The 19,160-nt window shown below is 54.4% G+C and overlaps 1 protein-coding gene across 1 annotated transcript in view; it reads right to left on the minus strand.

The window, feature by feature from the left end:
- Window positions 1-6,717: 6,717 nt before the first annotated feature.
- Window positions 6,718-19,160, minus strand: part of RNF212 (ring finger protein 212) — an 84,308-nt gene continuing 71,865 nt past the window's right edge. Inside the window, exons 8-11 of the mRNA XM_077136198.1 lie at window positions 18,952-18,997; window positions 13,220-13,283; window positions 8,436-8,508; window positions 6,718-7,115 (exon numbers count right to left, since the gene is read on the minus strand). Coding sequence (XP_076992313.1) covers window positions 6,911-7,115; window positions 8,436-8,508; window positions 13,220-13,283; window positions 18,952-18,997 — 388 coding nt within the window. The 3' untranslated portion in view covers window positions 6,718-6,910. The remainder of the gene's footprint in view (window positions 7,116-8,435; window positions 8,509-13,219; window positions 13,284-18,951; window positions 18,998-19,160) is intronic.

Here is a 19,160-nt window from a genome sequence, read left to right on the forward strand (position 1 = left end):
CCATGTAATATATTACACAGTTATAGACGAAATGAGATTGAAAAGTGACCCTTAAGAACGGACAGCCCTGCCCCACACGCCCACCCCCAGGGGACAGGCCAAGCCCTGACCGGTGCCATGGGTGTTCCGGCCGGTGCACGGACTCTTCTCGTGGCCTCCGTGTCTGTGGGCCACTGCTGCTGGCCCGTCACAGGAGGTGAGCTTTGGGAGGGGCCATCTCACCGGGGCTGTGCCCCACCACACACCAGCCAGGATTTGTTCAGTAGCTCCTGGGTGCATTTACATGGACTTGAGGTGGACAGAGGGAACAGCAGCTGGCGTTTCAGAAGAGGCACATGACCATGAACGCAGTGAGATGTGAGTGGATGGGAAGGTTGTGTCCGTGTCTGAGATCGTGGTGCCTGGAGTGCCGCCGGAGAGGTAGGAGAAGGTGGGAGGAGACAGAGGCCCAGGCCTCGGCTCCGCGGGAAGCTTCCCCACGTTCGCGAACACGGGCTACCGTCGACGCTGGCCTTGGGTGCGTGGTCTCCACATTCCACACCGCGTTTTGTCCAGGCCCCATTGCTGCCGGGAGCCTGCTCCCGTCTGGAGTCAGTGATCAGGTCAGAAAGCCAACGGCACGTGGGCCCCTCCCCACTGTCTTAGCTCCTGTGAACCGAGCCCCTGAGCCTCACCCTCTCGGCCAGGTTTACTCAGTCGTCTCCTTCGCCGGCTTGGGCTTTCCAGACGCCATGGCAGCAGGAAGGAGTCCAGCTCGTCAGCAAACAGCCACCGCCCTGGATCCAGGCAGGACGGAAGGCTTGGGCCTGCTGCCCTCTAGCGCGCCACAGCAGCGCTGCAGCCGCACAGCTGCTCCTCCAGGCGCTCCAGGAGCCCCGTGCCCCGAGGACCCACCATCCAGGGCGCCAGGCGCTCCAGGTGCCCCGAGGACCCACCCTCCAGGGCGCCAGGTGTCGTGCCCGTGCATGGCCAGCGCTAAGGCGCCCACCCGCAGGGACCGTGGGGTCACGTCTCCCCAGCGGCTGAGGAGGCCAAGGCTGAGGCCAGGCTGGAGGCTGAGGTCACAGGGCCCGCGAGGGGAGGGCTGGCTGAGCGTCAGATGGGAACTTGGGGGCACGACAGGCAGCGATGGCCACGGACCAGCTTCCACTGCAACAGCGCCAGGTGTGCCGCAGACCCCCTCCGCGGCGATGCTGGTGGACAGAACGACCCGGTGTTAACAGCCTGGAAATGGTCCACAGGACAAAGGGCAGCTGGAGAAACATGAGTCCAAGGAAACCCAACACAGTCTGGCAGGAAGAGCCTGCGGCACCTGAGCCAGGACGGCACCCTCTCTCCGGGCAGGGGTGGTGGCTGCCCTGCTGCTGCACCCAGGTGGAGCTGTGGGCAAACACGAGGGGTGTCATCGCCTCTGCTGCCCAGCCCCCTTGTGCCGACCCGGGCTCTACTCTGGGGGCCCCACTCTCTGCCCCACTTGCCCTCAGGGAGAGCAGCCCATCAGACGGCTCTATTCAAATCTCTTCCCAAAGAAAAAGTATTTTTGCCACAGACCCTGGGGCGCCGGAAAGAGGGGAGCTGGGAGGAGCTCCCGGGGTCAGGGCACATCTCAAACCCCGACCGCAGGACTACCGCTCCAATCCAGGAGAATTAGTCTGTTGAGGAGTTTATGTCCCAGGAGTAAACAGAGCAATCTGCTGGAACTAGGGGAGTTGAACAGCTGCATGTGGTGAGAGAGAGTGGAAGAGCTGGAGCCACTGCTGTCCCCGGGGGGCTGGGGACCCAGGCCACCCCCCATGTCTCCACCAGGACAGTCCAGCCAGCAAACAGACAAGAGAAAATAACAAATCCCAGGGTGGGGACAAGGACCTGGTGCTACTATGATACAGCATCTACAATGTCCAGTTTATGACAAAGAATGACCAGACATGCAAAGAAACAGGAAAGCAGGACCGTGCCACTGGAGGAAAATGCAGACAACCCAAACTGCGCATAAGAGCAAGCAGATGCCCAGGTCATCAGACAGAGCCTACAAAGCGTCCACTGTGAGTGTTCAAGAACGGAAGGGGCCACAGTTAGAGAAGACAAGGAAGGTGGTGGCCAGGTCAGACAGAGCACAGCAGCGAGGAGACAGAAATGACAGCAGAGAACCAAAAGGAGGCCCTGGAGTTGAGAAGCAGCACTGCTGAGACGAGAGCCTCCCTCGGGTGGAAAAGCATCGGCTTTGAGCCAGCGGAAGAACCAGGCCCGTGCGGACACCCAGGCAGCAGTCACGAAAGGGGGCTGCAAGAAGGTCGAAGCCAGAGCGGCTTGGCATGGCGCCAGGGCTGCTACGGTCACAGCTCACGAGCACGTGGCAGCAAGCAGACATCACAGCGACAGGGAGCCGGGCTGCACGCGGGAGACGGCTCCAGGGCACGTCCCCACCGGCCACCCGGCTGCCTCCCTCGCAGCCCCCGTCTCCGCGCCTCCCCCGTGTGGGAGCCCTGGGCCCTGTAGCTGGGTCTTGGCTATTCTTTTTTTTTAACTTTCATTTCTTAAAAAATAAACTTTCATGTAAACAGTTTTAGGGCATAAGAGCACATAGTTAATGGAATGAAGTTTGGAAACAGAAAAATGCCAGGTGGAAAAAAAAATGTAATGAACTCAACGGCGCTGATGCATTTCGGGCGCCGGTGCGCTGAACGGCCCCCACCTTCAGTGAGGCCCACCCTCGGCCCTGCCCTGCATGGACCGGCCACGTGCCACCTGTGACAGTAACGCTTCGGGGGGCGGGCCTTGCCTCTTAACACTTTTTATTTCCACACAACTTGCACTTTCCTACACTACCCATCTGTGCCCCGGACCTGAGGTTTCTCGGCTGAATTTGGGCTTTCATCCCCCAACTTAGGAAAGAACGTTCCGACCTGACACTGCGTGTCAGCCAAAGCCTGGACAGTGTGGTCACCCTTCCACAAAGCAGGGTTTATGCAATCATTTGGATATTTAATTAACATTTCACCTTCTCAATAAAAATATAAGGAAATGAAAAAGATGTGCTGTTGTTAGTGATAACAATTGAGATAGAAGAGAAATTATTCCAGGTGCTGAATGTGGCAGATGTTGAGCCTGTCAGATGCTCACCAGTCTCAGACCAGCTTCAGTGCCCAATTGTGAGAAAACAACAAAAGTCAAGAACATGAAATGCTAATAGTATCAAAATTTCTGTCTAAAAAAGCAAGGTGATGTGGTAGAGAAATAGCAAGATTTTCAAATTATCAATTGAATTATGGCTCGACAATCAATTACCATCCCCCACGCCCCGCAAATCCAGCGCCCCAGCACAGAGAGCAGACTGCCCAGGAGGCGAGAGGCGAGAGAACACAATCCTTGGAATTTTTCTTGAAAATTAAAAGCCCACAGGTCCTACTGCATCGGTTTTCCATCTGACTCCCTCAGACCCCTTCACAAAACCACTGTCAGCAACTCCATGTTCCCAATCTCAAAATCAAGTTTTCCGCTGCTGAACGCACAGTGATGAAAACAAGAGAATTAGAGTTTAAGGTAAGAAATTATTTAAGAAATTGACATATATCATCTATTTCACATTTAGTCCACCTTTAATCATTTGAAACAATCTTGTGTTCATTATATAACACTCAAATGGAAAGCAGTGCACACTATCATTAAGGGTTTTATAACATTTTTAACTTTCTGGGAACGGAACCAACTTATAAAATGCACACCTACTGTGCTACTCTGAAACTTAGGAACCCAGAAAGGCCAGGTTCTTTCCCTGATCCAGTCTTGTGGGGGCAGCCCTGTTGTTCAGGGTGGGTGCGCTGACTGCACTGTTTCCATGGAGATGTGACCCACCCACTCCAGGTGGGCCCTGACTAGTTGACTGGGGGCTCAGGAGAGGGAAAGGGCTCAGAAGCCATACAGACACAGGCGTCTGGAGGTGCGTGGAGTGCCGACAGAGAGCGCAGACACCCAGACATGGATGCGTGCAGACGCAGGACCCGGCAGACGTTGCTGTGTACCTTCCCAGGAGATGCTCACAGGCCAGCAGGTCCGCGGAATGACAGGCCGTTGGAAACCAGAAGCTGGGAGAGGATGCAGACTCCAGCCACGTGCCTTCCCATGTGACAGACATCAGCCTTTCTTTGGAGTCAAGGTATCTGTGCTGGTTTGAAAGACTTACGTACTCTAGAAAAGCCATGTTTTAGTCCACATCAATCTTGTGGGAACACGGTTTCTTCTAATCCCTATTCAGTACTAGAGGTTGGAAACCTGGTTATCTCCATGGAGATGTGACTCAATCAATTGTGGGGGTTAAACTTGACTAGACGGAGATGGGTCCCCACTCATTATGTGGGTCTTGATTAGTTTACTGGAATCCTATAAAAAAAAGAGACATTTCAGAGAGAGTTCCTTGTGAGAATAAGAAGAGAGCCACAGAACCACGAAAGGATGACGGGAGAACCAGAGTCCACCAGGTTCTGGACTTTTAGAGACGAAGAGGCCACAGGGGAGCTTCGTGCAGCAAGAGGCCGGGAGAGAAAGCCAGCAGACGTCGCCATGTGCTTTTCCTGCCGAGAAAGAAGCCCCGACTGTGTTCGCCATGCGCCTTCTCACTTGAGAGAGAAAACCTGAACTTCATCGGCTTTTCTGAACCAAGGTACCTTTTCCTGGATGCCTTAGACTGGACATTTCTATAGACTTGCTTTAATTGGGATATTTTCTTAGCCTTAGAACTGTCAACTAGCAACTAGTTAAATTCCCCTGTTTAAAAGCCGTTCCATTTCTAGAATATCGCATTCTGACAGCTAGCAAACTAGAACACCATCTTTCTCTGGATGCCTTAACTTGGACATTTTGAAGACCCTAGAACTGTAAACTTGAGACTTAATAAATCTCCTGTATAAAAATGTTCCATTTCTGGTATATAGCATTCCGACAGCTTTAGCAAATTAAACTTCTACCCATCAGGAGGGTTCTCGTACCCAATGTCAGCACACATTTCTGAAGCCACAAGCACGCGCAGTGGGGCAGCCTGTGCATGTGCCGTGCACCTTCTGGAAGGAGGGTTCCTTCCTGCCCAGCATTCCTGGGACTGGTGCGGCGTCCCGAGCACCTAGTGGGGACGACCTGGGAGGCCAGGTGTGGTGGCAGGTGGACTCGGACAGGTCACATCACCTTGAATGAGCGCTTGAAGGAGCAGCTGCTGGGCCTCAGGCCTAAGTTCTATGGGGTGGGGGGGCAGTCCTCTCTGTAAGACTGGCCTGAGAGAGAAAACAGAGAGGTTCTGTGCCCACTCTTAGGTAAACACAGCATATGGGAGTCCAAAGAACCAGACAAGTGTCGTCCTGGGGAGCGGGGGCCTGGACCCTGGTCTGGGACATAAGCGAGGTGGCCCTGTCTCAGCACAGGACACCGGGAGGCTGGTCTCTGCAGGGAAGGGCTGCACCTGGGGGAACCTCACCTGCAGTACTGGCCCAGGACAGATGTTTCTCTGAAAAAGAGACAGGGTCCTGAACGCCCAGCAGGGGACCTGCGCCTTCCAGAGGGTGGGCGCCGAGACACGAGGCTGCAGTGGGGGGCTGCACCTAGTGACTTTCCACTTCACGGCACCACCTGGCTGCACAGCACGAGGACAGGCGCGTGGGGACATGACAGGCGCGTGGGGACAGGACAGGCGCGTGGGGACAGGACAGGCGCGTGGGGACAGGACAGGTGTGTGGAGACAGGACAGGTGTGTGCGGACAGGACAGGTGTGGGGGACAGGACAGGCTCATGGGGGTAGGACAGGCACATGGGGGGACAGGACAGGTGTGTGCGGACAGGACAGGTGTGTGTGGACAGGACAGGCATGGGGTAGGACAGGTGTGTGGGGACATGACAGGCATGTGCGGACAGGACAGGTATGGGGGACAGGACAGGTGCGTGGGGACATGACAGGCATGTGCGGACAGGACAGGTATAGGGGGACAGGACAGGTGTGTGCAGACAGGACAGGTGTGTGCAGACAGGACAGGTATGGGGGACAGGACAGGTGTGTGCACACAGGACAGGTATGGGGGGACAGGACAGGTGTGTGTGGACAGGACAGGTATGTGTGGACAGGACAGGCATGGGGGGGTAGGACAGGCGTGTGGGGACATGACAGGCATGTGCGGACAGGACAGTGATGGGGACAGGACAGGTGTGTGCAGACAGGACAGGTGTGTGCAGACAGGACAGGTATGGGGGACAGGACAGTTGTGTGCAGACAGGACAGGTATGGGGGGACAGGACAGGCATGTGGGGACAGGCATGGTGGTGGGCCCGGCGTGCCGGGAGTTTTAGAGAAGGACTACAGTATCAAGAAGAGTGAATTTTCTAATATGTTGCAGACGCGCTGTGCCAGGGAATCGGGAAGAGACTTCCTTCAGTCACATTCCTTATTTCATCAAGGAGAAACCGTATCAGTGTTTTCTGTCTCGCATGTGTCGCTGGGCTGGCTGAAGAGCCGGAGGAGGGGGCCGAGCCCGCGGGCAGGCTCGTCCTGCCCCCACAGGTGCCACACGGCCTGGAGGCGCAGCGCGGGGCAGTCACCACAAAGGACACTAACTCGGCCTCTCAAAGGACTGCAGAAAATCTTACACTTTCTGAGAACATGAGAACAAAACGTCCAGTAGAAAATAAGTTGGGAATAGAATTAGCTTAAATATATATATTTATAAAGACTCAGATGCCACATTAATCTTTAGAGTATTATTAATTCTTATTTTAAGTCATAATGTAAAAACTCACAGTGAGTATAAAATCAAGTAATCCTTATTTTCTAAACTACTAACAGAATGCTCACACAAGCAGCTCTGAGAACGCTCACAGCGGTGTGCCTGGTGTAAGGCACGGTCCTCCGAGAGGTTTCCCAAGCAAAGCGTCCACTTCACAGGTCAGCAGAGCACTTGCCCAAGTGCTGCCTTTGCAGGAGGCCCGGGATGCTGAGGGGCTGCCTGGCCCCCGGGGCCTGGGGGGGATAGACTGGTTGGGGCCCCAGAGAGCTGGGTGTGTCCGCTCTGGCCGCTCGGCTGGGTGCCTGGGAAGCTGGCATGTGTGGCGGCCCCTTGTAGGCGGCCTGCAGGGACGGTAACCTAGGACAGAGTCATCACACAAAACCATTAACACCTGCAGACGCCTGTGGCTGCGGGATAGTTCGAGCTGGGCTACTTTTAGTTTTAAGGCATGTCCTGAGACCTCAGCAGCCCTGTGCGGTGGGGTTCTCCTGGGCACCTTTCCTTGGACCAGACCCTGCAAGGATGGGTCCTTTGCTTCCTGTCGCCTCCAGACTCACCCTTACCTTCTGGGCCAGCGCTGCTGCCCTCCCACCTGCTGACCCTCAATAGGGCTGTCCAGGCTGCCAAATCCTCATCAGGCATCCCACTCGGGCTGCCTCCAAGCCCCTCCAGGACGGCTTTTCTACCTGTAGACTGGACCTCTCCATTCATCCACTGTGACAAAACCAAACTCATCCTCTCCCTGACAGACCCTCTCTGCTTGTGTGATCATCCAATCCTGGGATGCAGGCACCCCACGCAGCCACCACTTGAGGGGCAGGGGCCTGAAACCACAGGAGCTGCCAGAGTCAGTGGGCCAGGCTGGCATCCATTGGGCTGGGGTGGAGGAGGGTGGCCTAAGGGATGGCCGAGGGCTGGGAGAGCTGGCCTCACACTGCAGGCCAGGAGCTACCAGGGGACAGCAGCTAGGGACTGACAGGGCCTCTGAGTGCCTGAGGAGCTCTGCATACAAAACCATCCAGTGTAGGCCCAAACGTGTGGCAGAGAAGGCAGGGGCCACCCAAATGTCTAAGAATCAGAGCACAGGGAAGTAAATCACGGCCTGCTCCAGGGGTCAGCAAACATGGCCCTCCACCTGCTTTTATTCGCATGGGCAGGCACAGGGAACCGAACCCAGGTCTCCAGCATAGCAGGTGAGAACTCTGCCTTGGAGCCACCGTGACCCCCATACCCCATTTTTGAACACTAAGCTTCCTTGGGACACAGCCATGCCCACGTGCTCACACGCTGGCTGCTTGTGTAGCACCACGACAGAGCTGAGCAGCTGTGACAGAGGCTGTATAGCCACGATACCCAGGACATTTACCTTCTCAGCCTTTACAGAAATGTACAAGGGGCTGCCTCCTGGCCTTCCTGTGATAAAATATCACGAAGCCCATAAATGGATTTTTAGTTTTTGGTAATAAGAAAAGTGCCTAATTCATATTTTAGCTTTAGAAGAAGGAAAATAAAAAGTATTACAATATAATCTTACCCCCAAAATATAAAGACAGGATTAAAAAAGAAACCGATTAAGGTTTCTACAGTTAATTGTTTCTGGGGAGGGGCAGGCAGAGCGTAAGCTGCCCGTGTTCTGACCCCCGGGCCTTCTCGAGAAGCAGGGGTGGGTGGTGCTACCTGAGCGCCGTGGGTGTGCTCGAGGGAACGGGCATCAGTCCCGGGTGCTGGGGGCCGCGGGAGGAGACGCTTCCTGTGGGGCAGAGGTTAGAAATCACGCTGGTCACTCACACATCATGGAACAGCCCTGGTGCGTCTCTGCACACACACACACCGTCACGGCAGGACGGGGTAGCCTCGGCAGCTCCGAACCCCCCACCCCAGTGTCTGCACCGCCAGACTCCACCGCCTCCGACACCTCGGAAACAGACAACACAGCAGGGGCTTCACAGCCACCTGCTCGTCCTTCCCCCTTATGCACCCTGGAAACTTAAAAAGCATGGAAAGCGTCACAACTAACTGCCAGTCTGTCCCTCGGGCCTGGAGCTGGGAATGGAGCAGTCTAGTGGCTTCTCAGCGGACACAGGGGCTCCGGGCTGCCTGGGCCTGGCCTGGCCTCCCCCGGGGGCAGCAGGGAACACATCTTTTCCCACTGGGCTGTGGGCACAGCGGCTCCTGGGAGAACCACGGAAGCGTGCGGGTGGGCACCGTGGGCCCGCAGGCTCTGCTCCCACGGCGAGGTCTTCACCCCCCGGGCTTCTGTTCCTTGCTGTACTCTGGGTTAACAGGAAGACTCTTTAAAAAAGTCACAGTCCTTTTCCATCCGTCAGTCACACTGCAGGAGAGACTGGAGTAGACTGCTTGTCTTCATACCAGAACTGCCTCGTGCAGGTTCACAGAGCAGAGAATTCTGACAGAACAGAGGCAGGGCATGGAGGGAAGAAAAGCACGTGGGGCACCGGCTTCCGGGCCCACACGGGTTAGGGCCCTACATACTCTTTCAAATCCTCCCCCTTTTATGACTGAAGACCCTGAATCAGAGAGGGTGAGCGGCATTTCCCAGGCAGCCGACCTAAGGCACAAAACCACACATGTCCAGTTCCCAGCCATCTGGACCTTCCCGTCCCAGAGCCCGCTGCCAAAAGCAGACGGCGAGGGACAGAGGCCCCGCGGAGGGAGCAGGCAGGAACCAGGCTGGCGACGAGGTGTGCAGAGATGCTGTGTCAGGACCCAGGAGACAGGAGAGGGCACATGAGCCACGGCCAGCGTCAGGGACAAGCAGCAAGCATCCCCGGCCTGCCTGGTCTCGCTGGCCTAGCCACACTCACCTACAGGCTGCGTCACTACGAGGAACACGGAGGGTCCCTGCCACCTACAACAGCACTGGGCGTGAAGCGCCAGCACAATGCCCCCCCAATTCTGCAGGGGACCAGACCTTCGGTTGACCTTCTCCCTCTGTCCCCCTGGCAACCTGAGAAGGACGGCAAGACAACCTGGTTGCATGGCAACAGCGCTGAAGGTAAAAACAACCCCTGGCCGGGAAGGCCATCTGGGGGGCTCTGGCTGTGGCCCGCCAAGCTGGGCATGTTTGTGACCGCCCAGTGCCCTGAGCGGTGCGGACGTCACAGAGGGTGCCGGCCGTGGGGCAGGCAGCCTCACACACAGCACGGGTGTCCCCTCCACCCAACGGCCTGGCAGGGGACCTGTGAAAGCCCTGTGGGTCTGTAGGTGACCCAGGCAGGCTCCTGGAAGGGCCCCTGCTGTAGACCTGGCTCAGCAGGCACAGCGTGAACAAGGATGTGCCGCTCAGCTGGCACGCTTTCCTATTTACTCTCTGACAGTCTGTGTGTAAAACTATTCTCGTCTGTGGACAGAGGAGGGCCCTGGAGGGCAACAGCACGTCCAAGGTCAGGGGCAGTGCTGTGAGAGGCCACCACATGGCCATGGGTCCCGGACCCCAGGGGCCAGGCGCTGTTATTCCATGACCCAAGATCAGCGCTTGGGTCCAGGAGTGTCTGACCACTTCCTGCAGACCCCATCCTGCAGGAAGTAACCTGGGAGAGGACAGCGGCCCAGAGCTCTAGGCCAGGCGCTGGAGAGGAGCCTGAGGTCGCCCTTCAGCCACAGGGGATGCTCAGCAGTCTCCATGCAGCACGCCAATGCCAGTTCGTGTGCTGTGGGAGGGTCTGCATTGGAAAATTTTAAATAAAAGCATTATGACACTGAGAGGGAGTTACGTCTCACTATCCAGGTAGGAAATGGATGTTATCTGTGGCAACACACTTTCCACTGTGGGGCTGCGACCATACTACTCGGAAGCAACTGCAACTGGAGAGGACATGAGAGACAGCAGAGCAGCAAGCGCCTCCACCAAAGCTACTGCACTGGAGGGGTGTCCCCATCAGCTCTTTGGGTGCTGGGATCCAGTGCAGCCCCAGGGAAGAGCGGGCAGAAGTGGCCGCGCAGCTCGGTGAGCACCAGTGAATTTACCCCGTGCAGCGGCAGGGACCTGGATGAAACGCTCAAGTCCTAGCAATGCGAATTATCTGCACGGACCGGAGGGGAACAGGAAATGTCCTCAGACCTATAACAAGTAGAAGAGTCACTCATGAGAAACCCCCACCGACAAAAGTCCCAGGACCACAAGCTCCACTGGTGAGTCCCACCAACTGTTTTAGGAAATATTAACACCAACCTTTCTCAAACTTGCCCAAGAAACTGAAGAGAAGGGAACATTCCCACCCCTAATCTATGAGGCTGCCATGCCCCTGACACCAAAGCCAGATAAAGACAGCCCAAAAAGGAGATTACAGACCAGTATTCCTTATGAAATACGGATGGAAAATCCTCAACAAAACACTGGCAACAAAATCCAGCACTACATTTAAAAGATGATATGCCATGACCAAGTGGAATTTACTCTAGGAAAGCAAGGATGGTTCAACACAAGAAAATCAATCAGTGTAATAGATATACTAGAATGAAAGGGAGAAGCCACAGGATCATCTCAATTGATGCAGAAAACATTTCAAAAATCCAACATCCTTACATAATAAAAATATTCTGAAAACTAGGAATAGTAGGGAACTTCCTCAATAAAGGGCATATGAGAAAAACCTGCAGCAAATACCACACATCATGGTGAAAAACTGAAAGCATTTCCCCTACAATTAGCACCAAGACAAGGATGCCCGTTGTCACCACTGTACTAGAAGTTTTAGCCAGAGCAATCAGACATGAAAAATAAAACAAAAGACAACCAAATTGGAAACCTATTCTTAGTCACAGGTGACATGAGCTCATGTATAAAAATGAAAGAATTTACAAGAAAGCTGTAAGAGATAAAAAGTGAACTCAGCAAGTGTCAGTGTACACAAAAAATGCACAAAAAAGCAGCTGAGTTTCTATATACTGGAAATTAATGATCTGTGAAGAAAATTAAGAAAACAATTCAATTTACAGTAATATCAAAAAGAATAAAATACCTATGAATCAGTTTAATCAAGGCGTTGAAAGACATGTTCACTGAAATCTACAACACTTATGAAAGAAATTAAAGAAGACCTAAATAAATGGGAAGACATCCCATGCTCACGGATGTTAGACTTAAAATGTCAGTATTACCTAAACCAATCTACAAATCAATGCAATTCCTATAAAAATTCTTGCAGTCTTTTTTTGCAAAGTGGAAAAGTTGATCCTCAGGTTCACATGGAATTGCAAAGGGCTGTGAATAGCTTAAACAATCTTGCAAAAGAGCAAAGTTGGAGGAATAATAAAAACCTTGAATAATGGTGCAAGGACAGGCTCATAGACCAATGGAACAGAACTGGAAACCAGGAAGTAAACCCAACTACTGATTTTTAATTGATCTGACATCGAGCCAAATTCCCGACCCTGGCCCTAGAAGCTGGCCTCTCCGTATATAAATATACACAGATGTATGTATATTTCCATAATTTAAAAAAAGAAATTAAAGATATAATGACAATGAAATGCAATATGTAGTACTGATGGACTGAAGGATGGAGGAGAAAAGGCTCAAAAGGACATTACTGGGAAAGAAAAACTGGAATACAGAAAGTAAGCTTTGCATCAACACTTAATTTCTTGACCTGGATGATTCTTTGTTTGCAAGAAACATACATGGAAGCACTACATGCTTATGAAATATAATCTGTGCAACCTGCTCTTAAACACTCAGAAGATGGACAGATGATGGCTACACAGACAGGTACACAGATGGCTGGACGGAAGGACACGGCAAAGGTGGCAAAGCGTTAAAACTGATGGATCTGGGTGTCTGTGGGGGGAGGGTGCTATAGTTCTCTGTATGGGGCTTGTACTATTTTTGGAACTGTCTCATAATTGTGAAATTATTTCAGAAACATATTACCTACAAAGGAATGAGATCAGGCTGCTGGGATTGCTCCTCAGGAGCCACAGGAGGCCCGCAGGATGGTAAGCAGTGCCCTTTGACTGCTGCGGGGCTCACTCGCAGCCAAGCCTGCGCACGCCCCTGCGGCCAGAGTGACAGGAAGGCCATCTCAGGGATGCCCACCAGTTGCTGCCCTCTGAAGCAATTAGGATATGAATCTTGGCAAGAATAAACACACGTCCGAGATGTGAGATACAAGAAGCAACGGCAAGAAGGAAAATAGAAAAGCTTATGAGTTAAGGATGTACAGGCACCGTCATAAATACAAAGACGTCCACAGAGACACTGAGGCAGAGATCCCAGGGGTGCCTGGGGGGCAGGCAGCGCCTGGCGAAGTGGACACAGAGGGAAAGCAGAGCCACAGACGGGAAGCACTCAGGAAAGCCATCCCCGTGCCAGCAGTGCCGTGCCAAGGGCACACAGGGTTCTGCTCTGGCTTTGTTGCTAAGTCCAACAGCTTCGAAGAGAACCTTACTTTTACAGGAATATATTTTATATGTGCCTCCACTTTGGGGATTTTACTCACCCATGCGTCCATCCTGAGGGGGACTGATCAAAGAGATTCTCGCGGGGCCAGCCGCTGTCTCAGGCTAAGTCACGTGGAAAGAAAACAATAGGTGAAATTGAAGAGCTGCCATCTATGAGAAGAAGCAGGTCATTCTTTACCATGCTGGCTTGAGCTAGCTGCAGCCTTCATGCCCACACCCACTCCTGCCTTGGGGGTCAGGGGCTTGGTTCCTGCCCTCCCCATGGGAGTGAAAGCTCACTAGGCAGGGCCGGCCGGCCAAGGCCACCTGAGTGTTGCTGAGAATTTCAGAACAGAACTGGAGTTCCCGACCGAAGTCAGACATTTAAAGACTCTGAGTAAAACCTCCTCATCAGGTTTCACGATTCCTGCCACAGTAAGACACCGGTGCCGAAGGCCACGGACACGGGGCGGTGCTGACAGTGACCGGGACTGTGAGTGGGCTGGGCGGCCTGAGCACAACAATCCGGGGGCATGGGGCGCTCGCCCAGGCTGGAGCCGACTCCATTCCCTCCATCCGGTCACCCCCACGGCCACACCCGGGTCTGGCATCTTTCCCCGGCTGCTGCCCACACCTGGCCCTCTTCCTGGCCAGACCCTCCAGTAACCGCGCTCCTTCTGAAATGCCGGTTCCCAGCGCCCACCCCGAAGGCCCTTCGGCCCTGCAGGGAGACTCTGACCCTCCACCTCTCTGCCCCTCCGGTCCTTGCACTCTCCCACCCAGCTCCGGGACCGCCCTCTGCACCCTGGCCTGCCCCTGGGCCCACACTCCCCAGCAAGGCCTTGGTGGAACCCAGACGCCCTTCAACCCATGCTGGCACGTAAGCAGTCATGTGGATGCAAAACTTCACCCAAGGGTTCTGAGTGGTCTTGCTGTGAGCCTGGGGCCACGCTGCTAAAGCTGCACTGCTTGACGGTCCAACATCAGCACTCACAGATGAGCCCTGCCATGCGGCACTCTCCCCAGCCCTTCACAAGCTCCCACACCCCCTTTTCTCCACCATTCACTTCAAGCTGATGCCCTCAATACACGCCAGCCAGCCAGGGCCTCCTGCAAGCCCACCCTCTGCATGCTGCCCTCCAAAGATGGGAGAGGCCACTCCGCTCTCAGCAGCAGGCACCATGCTTGTAGAGCCTAGCACTAGTCATCCCTTTCTGGACGATTCCCATGAGCTGGCATGCTTTGTTTTTTAAGCATGGGCAGGCACCAGGAATTGAATCTGGGTCTCTGGCATGGCAGATGAGATTTCTGCCAATGAGCCACCGTTGCACCACCCTGGCCTGCTTTTAATTAGTTCATCGTAACAGAAGTGTTCCTGCCCTCACATCCCGTCTAGCTAGTTTCATTTCACTTGTCACTTCCTGTCCATGTCAGAAGGCCTGGCCAGCCATGCCCATCCCAGGGGCTCCTCCTTTGCAGCTAATGGCCAGGTACCCAGGGGAGCTGCTGTCCACTGGGCATGCAGAACACAGCAGACAGGCCCTGGACAGTGACCACCGTCAGTGCAGTATGTGCCTTGACCGCTCACACCAGCCTGGACACTGGACGGTGCCCACCCTCCGGGCCGCAGTGCGGTGTGCACTGCCTGCTCACGTCCCAGCCGCTCCTGTCCATCTCCAACAGCTGCCTTCTGCCTGGCGCCCACTTCCAGGCTCCTCTCCAACCTGCTCTCTTATCACCCCTGGATTTGTAAAGTTTATGTTGACTTCAATAACTTGATACATTTTAAACTTTACAACAGAGAAAAATTATGTCCACGAAGTGCAGATAAAAATTACTAATGTACGTACAGGACTGGTTAAATCTCCTCTCACCTTAGCTGCTGCTAAGGAGGAACTTCTGTTTCTTGAGCAAGTTCCTGAGCCCTCTGGGGAGAATCCCCCACGGGTGACGAGGCCCACATGCCTGGGTTTCCAAGTCACACCAGGGTAACTGCTCGAACTGCTGCTGGTGGCAGGGCCCGGGCAGGGCCTGCGGAAAAGGCCCTGTGCAGGGACGCAGTGGGGGAAGGGCTGGAAGGTGAGCCTGAGGGCTGGGGATCGCCCTCACTGCCTTCAGATTCCGTTCTAATTTGCTGAGACTGCCAGAATGTGATACACTAGAGATGGGATGGCTTTTATAAAGAGAATTTATTTAGTTAAAAATTTACAGTTCCTTGGAGGAAAGGCTTATACCTGGGTTTCTCTGTCGCATGGGAAGGGAAACGGTGATGTCCCTTGGGCCTCTCTCCCAGCTTCTGGGTTCCAGCGGTTTTCCTGGAGGCGATTCCCTTCTGCATCTCCAAATTCTGCACTCCATCTCTCTTCTGACTCCTCCTTTTAAGCCTCCAGCTAAGTAAGTTAATGGCCACTCATTGTGGAAGGCACTTCCCTTAGCTGACCGCAGATATAATCAGTCAATAGGTAAATTTAAGTCCATAGCAAGAGGACAACTGGGCACCATCACATGGCCAAGTTGACAGCTGAACCTAACTACTACAGCTTCCAGTTTGGGCCTCTTGGAATAAGACATTCTGTCTAGAATGGACCACGGGAGGGGCACAGTCATTGGAGCACATTTTGGGAGTTACCATCTAGGATTTGGGGATGTGAACTGGACTCAGGAGTCCAATGGCTGCCCGAGTCCCACCTTCAGAGCACGTTTTGCACTTATGCCAGGCAGAGGGTTCGAAGTGGTGAAGAGCAAGACCAGATGCTCTCCAACACCAGGAGCCAGAGGCACTTGGGGTGACCCCAAAGTCAGGGGTTGCTTTGGGGAGAGTGGACATGCAACAAAAGAACAAGCTCTGAGATGATACCACACAGCCAGCTTCTGACTCAGTCTCAAGATGTATCCTTAATGCACAACAGACCTCCCCACGTTCTCTCTTCCTACTGGCACCCTCTCAGATGTTTCCATAAAGGCGGTGGCCACTCTGCAAACCCCCTCTGCCCTCAGCAGCCAGCTGCCGTCCCACCCCACCCCAATACCTCCGTGACTGCGTGCAGCCAGCAGACGGAATGGGCATGGGTCACAGGACAGGACTGACGTGCAACTTATTTTTGTCTCTGTGAAAACTTGTTCAGTGGAGAACGTTTCCCCATGCCAGAGAATAAAAGTTCTGGCTAGATCCATGACTCTCCTGAGTAGAGGAAAAACCGAAAGACTGTGACGTGGGCAAGGAGCTCATGGGGTACTCTGCCAACAGCAGGCAGTGTCTGAAAGCCTTCGGGGGTCCTGGATTCTGGGGGCGGGGGGCTGTGTCTTTTTCTCGAAACTCCTTTACAGAAAATGGTGGCCACATAGAGTTTCTCGTCCACAAAGCGCCAAGCGAGCTTTGACATTGACCACCTCCGGGGTGGGGGCTGCTTTTGCATGTGTCCGCACCCCTCCAGCATTCCTGACGCTACAGCATTCCAGATGCTATAGCAGGTGTGCTCTTTGGATTCTCCTTGGAACCTGGTTTTACATTTTACTGGCTTCCTTCATTAATGAATGAGTTAAATGAAATCTGTGACAAGTGTTCACTTACGTGTGTAAGTTTTAGAAAACTACCCACAATGCCAGTCACCTGTACAAAGTGCAAAGTCCTGTGCTCACTTAAGAGCCTGTGGACGTCATGCGGCCAGACCTGCCTGCTCACCTCCATTTCTGCCTTCACCTGAAGATGGGCCTTCTCTGCCCCCTGGCTTGAACCTGTCACTGGTGGCCGCCTGCAGGCAGGATGGTGCAGGGCTCTGCTGAGTCACCGCTCCCAGGCGCTGGAGTCTTCCGGGGCCCATACCAGCAGGCAGGCACGGCCCCTTCGGGTCAGGCTGCCTGCACCTCACCCCAACAGAAGCCCTCTTGAGCCCCACTAAGGCACCCACACAACCCTCGCATCATGCAGCCCTTCCAGGGGGTACTTGGACTCTTTCCTCTGGGGGTACTTGGACTCTTTCCTCTGCGCAGCAGCTTGCAGTACCTGACCTGCCGGTCAGAGAGTGGGACCCCTGCTCCCCGTGCCTGCAGCTGCTGTGTAGACACAGGTGTCACCCTGACACCTGCTCACTCCACCGCATCAGGGAGAAGCACCCCCCTCAGGGAAACCTTGCCATACCCCACTCGAAGGGGGCAAATGGTTCTCGATATTTTCTTTAAAAATGTACACTTTGATCTAGCCCACTGCCTTCTTTTGATCAGTTTTACTGGAAACACCACGGCCACTTGTCTCCGCCCTGTGCATGGGGCGTTCGCACATCAACAGCTCAGCTAAGCAGCTGACACAAAGCTGTCTGGCCAGCAGTCTGCAGCGTCCCTTTACAGAAAGCTTTTGCTGACTTGTGGTCTAGCGCTCACTTGGAATTTCAAAACAATGATCAGCTTCCTGGTCTCGCCCTGTGATTTCCAATGCAACCCCTCGTGGTGGTGACTTGTCTGGCTGGCCGGTCTTCAGTGTCCCTCTCCTACTCCAAGTGTGTGCATTTTCAAGGAAACTGGGCAGTTGCCCATTGCACCAGGTGCAGGGATGTCACCAATACTTCCCAGCCTCTAATGAGGCCACATGTGGACCCCACACCAGGTCCTGGCTGGCCCTGAGGGGCAGACAAAGGCAAGGGGAGCACCCCAGCAGCCTGTGAGCTTCCAGAGGGCTCTCCAGAAAGGCTGCTGCATGGAGGTTGAGGGTAGGGGCTGTGTCCAGGGGTGCCCTCCTGGCGTGACAAGGGGTGTATCCCATTTGGAGGTTCCTGGACTGGCCTGACCTGGACCTGGGGTGGGTATGGTGTGGACGCAGAGTGGGAGAGGTGAGTGGGTGGGGAGGCGATGGATGGCAGAGGCGGTGAGTGGGCAGGAGGGGTGTAAACAGCAGGGGTGGGGGAGTGGGCAGGAAGGGTCTGGACCCTGGCCACTGAGGACGGGCATCCCCCATCTGCAAAGCTTTCAGGAGCTCTTCGCTCCTGTTACATATTTAAGTCTGACCCCCTTCCCCGAGACTCTAGGCTCTGGTGATGCCTCTGGAAACCAGCCTGCTACTCCTGGACGAGCCTGTGAAACAGCGTCCATCCTGGCTCCCAGGATGACAGACTGACCTCGTCTTACGAAATGCCTGAGCAGTGTGGCTACAATGCCATCAACTGCAGTGCGACCCTAAAGGAGAATATGGATTAAATGTGCAACTACAGCCAAGTGTGCACAAATGAGCCCTTCCCTGGTGCTAAGAGCACAGTCCCCTGCTGTTCCTGCACTGGGCAGAGAGCTCACCCTGCGGTGGTCTCTCTGTAGGCGCCCTCCCACCCCACCTGCACTGGGCGTGGGTGCCCAAGGCCCCCCTCCCCCTCCCTGCTGGAGACCGTGGGCTCCTCTGGTCTTGTCTTCTGCAGCTGGAGCTGTCCGCCTGCAGCTTTCCCAACCGTCCTTCACTTTCTGACCTACTTCTTTTTCTGGGCTGCAGGGCTTTGTTCTGATGTCCTTCGACAAGACTGTGGTTGCTGCTCAGGACACAGGTGTCCGGAGACACTCTGCCCCGCTCCACCCGAGGCACGGCGCTTGCCTCAGCCCCGCCAATGCCCAGGTGCCCGGCCCGCTCAGGTAGAATGGAGGTACCCGCGACACCACGCGGACCAGGCTGAGCCCTCCCCCAGCTCACTGGCCCGCCAGTGGTGAGGCCAAGCAGACAGGGTCCTGGCGAAGGCATGGGCATGCTGCCAGAGCTGAGGACAATTATAAACACCAGGTTTCTGGTTTCTGGGAAAGAGGAAATGGCTGTACTTACTTTTCTCATCGGGGAAGGAGTAAGGTCAGCTTCCATCAACTCCACTCTGTTAAACAGCGAAAGACGTTAATCGAACGGGGCCTTGTCTATAATGAAAGGACACGGCTCTAAGCACATCTGTACATAACAAGGTCATCTGTAGTCACCCCAAGTCTCTGCTTTCAGGACACTGCTAGGCCAGGCCGGAGGGCTGTGCTGTCACGCTGTGG

This window comes from Tamandua tetradactyla, chromosome 19, assembly GCF_023851605.1.
Source record: "Tamandua tetradactyla isolate mTamTet1 chromosome 19, mTamTet1.pri, whole genome shotgun sequence".
In the NCBI taxonomy this organism is placed as follows: domain Eukaryota; kingdom Metazoa; phylum Chordata; class Mammalia; order Pilosa; family Myrmecophagidae; genus Tamandua; species Tamandua tetradactyla.